General features: G+C 31.8%; 1 protein-coding gene across 1 annotated transcript; it reads left to right on the top strand.

Annotated features, from left to right (window-relative positions):
• Positions 1–679: 679 nt before the first annotated feature.
• LOC131048459 (probable disease resistance protein At4g33300) lies at positions 680–5,789 on the top strand. Its single transcript, XM_059216073.1, is given in 5 exon segments — positions 680–1,001; positions 1,647–2,056; positions 2,690–3,045; positions 3,130–3,341; positions 3,826–5,789. Coding segments are annotated over 5 exon segments (2,010 nt in total). The 5' UTR covers positions 680–787; the 3' UTR covers positions 4,644–5,789.
• Positions 5,790–6,475: the final 686 nt, after the last annotated feature.

Here is a 6,475-nt window from a genome sequence, read left to right as displayed (position 1 = left end):
ATCGCCTAGTTGAAACTTTAGACCGAAAGAATGTCGAAGAATCATGAGATTTGGAGACTAGAGATGGAAAACCAGTACCAAATGCCCCTATTGGATGGACTATCACATCTGAACTTTCAGTGAGAATAATCAACCAAATGAAACCTCCCACATATTCGACCTACCTACCTAAAAAAATCAAATGAAATAATCGAACTATCTATACCCCACAATTCGAAATACTTCACCTATCCCTTCTCTCCTCCTCCCACCCGCGAGAACTCCCTCATCTATAACCCCATAGTCGAAACATAGAATTATATCGCCCTCCCACCCTCCTAAAGCGCCCAATAATAATGTTCGACCTGCCTCCAACCCGACCCCCTCGCATCATATCGGAATGGCCCTGAAAAATATTAACACCACATTTTCCTCTAAAAATCAAAGTCAAAGTGTAAACGGATCTTTCCACCGACATTATCTTTACAACACTTTTGAGAGCAATGTGTCGACAAACGAAAAAGCCAAAACACTACGTGTCTAACTGAGAATTTTAAAAAAATTAAAGGTCAACACCGACAACTTTATTAAAGGTATTCGAAAACTGTCTCCCAAAGCTTTCCAGACACGCTATCTGTGCTGTCGTCCTGCTTTACCATTAAAATATTATTGTACTGTCGGTGGCCTGTGATGGAGGCGTAGAGAACACTTCAACAGATCACTGCCTCTCATACTTGCATTGTATATATCAAAGCAACCACTGTGTGATATTAACAAGTTAGCAATCTGCAGCAACAAGTTTCGTAAAATGGCTTCAGTTGATCTGGTTGACAGCACTGTAATGGTAAAGGAATCCACAGACTCTAGAAAATCGGAGTTTTGTGTGGGATTGAGGAAAAGTATTGGGGATTTGAAGGAGGTTTTGTTGGGGAGAGAAGTTTCTGCTGTTGGTGTGCACTGCATTGGTGGCGGTGGGAAAACAACCCTTGCGTTGGCTCTCTCCAATGATCCTCAAATCAAAGGTGAGTCCCCCACTTCTCTGTGTTTTCTCAATTGTTATGTGCTTTCTCTGTTTAAATCCATTCAAGAGATCTCTCTGTGTTAAACTACCCACACCATTTTAGTTTAAATTTAACTTAAGTGGCAGTAGCCTTGTTATTTCGATGATTGTTTATAATTAGAATAGAATGTTTATATCTTAAGTGCTTTCAGACAGGGGAGGAAGAAAATAATTTTACATCGTGTATTTCTTATCATTTTTCAAATTTATGGTAAAAGATTTTCACAATTCATAATATAGATAGATAGATGTTTCTAGATCTAGCGGTTTCTGTATTAAATTATATAAACATTTTTTTTTTTAATCAATGTTTTAGATTACACTCCTGATCTATCATCAGGATAATTTGAGTCAATTAATCAATTATGAGTAGATTTCTCATGGGTGGGTCAGTGCACAAATTATTCAATTTTTAGTAGATTTCTCTTGGTTGGGTCAATTTATTCGTGTTAGTGTATCGGTTCAAATTTTTGTTCTTATTATTTTTATTTTGTGGTTTCTTATCTAATTAACTATTCGACATGATTTTCTATTTCAAGATCGTTGTTTTTTATTATTATTATGGATTTTATCATCTAACATATATTTGTTTATTTATGATCATCAGATTACTTTAAGAATAATGTGATTTTCATCAATGTCTCCCAATCTTTAAATCTTAAAGAAATATTGGAGATCATGTGGGAGAAGATTATTAAAAAGAAAAGAACCGAGTTTCAAAATGTTGAAGATGGGTATGTACAATTGCAACAACATCTTCTAAAGGAATCCAAGCCAACTTTAGTGATATTGGATGATGTTTGGTCAAGTGAAAATTTAGAGAAACTACTCTTTGAAGGAAAAGGATATAAGACTCTTATAACAACAAGAGACAGTTCCATTATTCCATAAACTCCTTCTATTAAATCATATCAATTGCCATTGTTAGATCGTGCGGATGCTCTATCCCTTTTCTGCTTTTGGGCTTTTGGACAAACATCAATTCCAAGTACTATGGATTCAAGTCTAGTTAAAGAGGTACTCTTTTTCTAAACTATTTGTAATTGTAGACTTACATGAAACTACTTTTATTTTCTTTACATATATAATTTTGTTCTCTATAGTAAAATTTATAATATAATATTAGTAATTTTGGGTACAAAAGGTTTTAAATTTTAATAGTCTTTTTTATATTTATCTTTTCATTGGGTGAAACATATATTCAACTTTACACACCATAAAAATAATAGCTATGAATCAACAAAAATTATATATAAGAAGTTATATATGTAAGTTTCCTGTGTGTAACAAGGTATGTTGTCAAGAGTATTTGGCTTTACTGACATGTGATGAAAGAACATAGAGATTATTTCATATATGTGCTTATGTTATATAGTTCAAATAGAATTTTATGAGAAAAACCTCATGCTTTATTGATCTTGAATTGATAATATAAGAAACATGCAAATTAGATTCAAACATTTAATTGAACATAATAAAATAAAAAGGTATCCATAAGAAATTCGTATCATTATTTTTATCTATACAAATATGATTGTATAAAATTATGAAGTTCAGAATAGGTTAAATAAACACATTCTCTAAAATTACATGTGTTGATATTGTTCCATAAGATTTCAAGATAATTTGATTCTTTTTCTTGAATTATAGGTGCAAGAAAAATGTGGTGGTTTGCCACTTGCTCTAAAGGTGATTGGAAGTTCTTTGCATGGACAACCCCATGTGGCTTGGGAGAGGGAAAAGAATAATATTTCCAAAGGAGAAACTATATTTGATTATCACAAAGAAGGGCTACTTAGATGTTTTCAACCTAGTATTGATTCCTTAGATGATATAGTCAAGGAATGTTTCCTAGATTTGGGATTGTTTCCTGGGAATAGAAAAATATGTGTCGATGCACTACTAGATACTTGGGTTAATGTTAGAAAGCTAGAGTGGCAAGATTCCTTTGCCATCTTATCTATGCTTGCACGAAGAAATCTTCTGAATTTAACCAGTGATCGAAGGTAAAATTAAATCTCCTTGTGAACAATTTTTAATTTCTCATATAATTGTTTACATAATTCTAACATGTTGCTTGCAATGAACAGGAATACAAAGACTCTCAACTATAGAAATGCCTCAAAGTTGTACTTTTCTCAACATGATGTGATACAAGATTTATCATTATATCTAGGATCTCAAGATAATGTACTCCATAGGAAGAGGTTGCTTATGAGTTCCAAGGATAATGGTTTTCCAGAGAAATGGAAATCATTTGGTGATATAGCATTTGATGCTCAAATTGTCTCTATTCACACAGGTATGTTATTGAAAATAATTTTTTAAAAATATCACTATGTTGTTTTGTATATGTTATCTACATTAGTTCTCAAAGCATCCTATTCTCCATTTATATCATTCCTCTAAACACCTTTGATAATCTTTTCTCTACTTGAAACATATAAATTACTAATTCTCTTATTTCTTGTATATGTTAAAAATATATGATAAATAACTACTTAGGTACTCAATAGTCGCAACATAAAATATAAACTATTCTAATTTTTAGGATTCATTCATTTCTTTATTTGTCTTTTTTTCTTATATACAAGTTTATCGGACATAATTGTTTGTCTCATCCTCTATCTTCTTATTGTTTGCATAGGAGACGAAATATTTGTATTAATTTACATTTTTCATTCTCACAATTTTCCTTGCAATATGTTGACAACTAAACCGAAATATCAACATTTGTGGCCAACATAGAATGTTCTAATTGGATTTCATTTGATATGTTCATGCAGGACCTATGGATGAAACTCAATGGCATGAAATGAACTTTCCCAAGGTGGAGTTTTTGGTATTACTATTCAATGCAACTGAATACTTTCTTCCTCCATTTCTAAAATCTATGAAATGTTTGAAAATGCTCATTGTATTTAATTTTGGTCCAAAAAGAGCCATGTTGAAAGGTCTAGATGCCTTATCTTCTCTCACTGAACTCAAGGTTGTCCATTTGGAGAGGTTGATTTCAATCCCTTTTCAAAAACACAATAAAGAACTAAAAAACTTGGAGAAGTTATCATTAAGCTTATGTGAAGGATTTGGAAATACACCAACCTTCAACATTATGAACCTAAGAGTGTTTAACTTGGATCATTGTAGTGATTTGGAGAAGTTACCCTCTAGTATTTGTTATATGCCATTTGCTCAAATATGCTCCTTTACCAATTGTCATCTTGTTCAAAATTTACCATACAACATTGGAAATCTAGTCAATTTGAGAGTGTTAAGTCTATCAGCATTACCAAGCTTAAAAGAGCTTCCTACATCAATTGGAAAACTTGGCCAACTGGAATGTCTAGACATTTCATTATGTGATGGTCTAAGAGAACTTCCAGAGGAGATAGGTCAACTAAATAAATTGAGTGAACTTGATATGAGAGAGTGTTCACATTTGATGAGGCTTCCTAAAACCATTTATGGACTAAGTTCTTTGAAACATGTTGTTTGTGATGAGAAGATTGGGAAGCAATGGTTACAAGTCAAGAGTATTTCTATCCCTAAACTTGAAGTAGAAATTATGGAAGTACATTTTAGTTTAGATTGGCTTGATGATTAACTTCATTTTATATGCCTTGTTGGTTTAATATTATATTCACCTTAGATATTTTATATTATGTGTGATATTGCAGGTCTACTTAATAAGTTTAGTTGCGATTATTAGGATATTTGTTTATTCTTACCTAAGTAACTAATAATGTCATCCATACACCATAACTTGATATAGACAAGTGCCACCACTACTTCGTCAACTATATATATATATATGAGAATAATTGAGATTTAACTCATACCTTTTAAACATGTCATCTCCTTGATTCTTTTATTCAAGAGGCCCATATATTTGTCTATTAGTCTATATAACTTGTCTCGTAATATTGAATATAGAATAGAATTATTATATTCATATGGATTTTTAATTAGCTTATAGGCATTTGGTTTTGGGTAGATTTTTTCTTCATAAAAAATTTAACACGCCTACAACAAGAAAAAAATTTAAGAAAATTTTATGAATGTTTCATTGCCATTCTCTTTGATGTTAGCTCTTATGGAATTGTGTCCTTTGTTTAGATACTTTAAAGCCTCTTGATCTTTTTTCACATGATCATTTGACATTGGTGTGGAGACTTTTGAGCAACACTTGGAGGAGCCATTTTCATCTTTAGATCATATTCTACATTCCTCTGTACTAGACTATGGATGTTCATCTCCAGCAGTGTACCTCTGAAACACCTAACTTGATAGTGGCAACTTTCAACATCGGCATGGAGACACATGAGCAGAGTTCAGAGACTTCATACATTTTTATATTTCTTCCCTTAAGATCCTTTCATTAATGGGAATACTTCATGTATATACATTTGGTTTTGTTTATTACTAAGGGAGGAACATTGTTCGATGATCATGGACCATCTTCTACCTCCAGCTTTGGGCATCTACTATTGGCATAGATTCTACATTGTGGGGAGCTTCTTAATCCCTCCATTTCTCTCCATTCTAAAGGGCATACTTCCTCTTTGTGGGGGCGCTTCTTCTCTTTAGGGGGATTTCTATGTACATTGGTGTTTCATCAAGCTTTATTTGTTGGGACCCATCATTTTATCACATAAGGTACACTTAAGGGGATTGTTAGTGTAAGCTTTATTGTTATAGTGAGATAATTTATTTTCCTATATATCCTAATTTGTTCTTACAGTTTTATTAACCTTTCTTGGGTTCATAAAGTTATTTTATTTAATAGATAATTAGTGGGCATGGTGTTGAGGTGTCATCATCCTAAAAGGGAGGAGCATTAAATATTTTTAGACCACTTGGTTGCCACTCCCTATTGGTTGGATTTGCCACCTCCTCCCTCTCCCAAGTTCTATATAAACTCATTATACATAGCTTGTATTTTCATATTGATTCATGATTTATAAATTTCATGTAGATTCTCTTTGGTCTTGTAATCCAATATTGTCATATTAGCATTTTCACATCTCTTGGAATCTTCGGTCTATAATTATGTTACTCATTTATGGTTTTATTACTTATTTCACTCTTTCAAAGTTTTTGGTTATGCATCTATTCCAAATTTCTAACATAGGTAAGGCATTGCTTTATTACATTATAATTATTTTCAAAATTCTTTTTTTTCCTATATATTTAAAATAATTGTATTCAATCATTTTCATCAAGAAGCTCAATCATTTTAGGAATGGCATATTATGATTTTTTCATATATGATATGAAAATGAAACTATTTTATCGTTAAGACTTCTAATTATTTAAGTTTAATTAATTTTTTGAGTAGTTATATATGGTATTTACCTCATAAATGTAGATGTTTGGAAGATCAAAATTAATATTTGGTAGTATTTTAAGTTGAGCTATTTTATATGAATTAAAAAA

This window comes from Cryptomeria japonica, unplaced genomic scaffold (genome assembly GCF_030272615.1).
Source record: "Cryptomeria japonica unplaced genomic scaffold, Sugi_1.0 HiC_scaffold_612, whole genome shotgun sequence".
NCBI lineage: Eukaryota > Viridiplantae > Streptophyta > Pinopsida > Cupressales > Cupressaceae > Cryptomeria > Cryptomeria japonica.
Note: the sequence above shows the minus strand (reverse complement) of the source record. Positions and strands in the feature narration are given on the sequence as shown.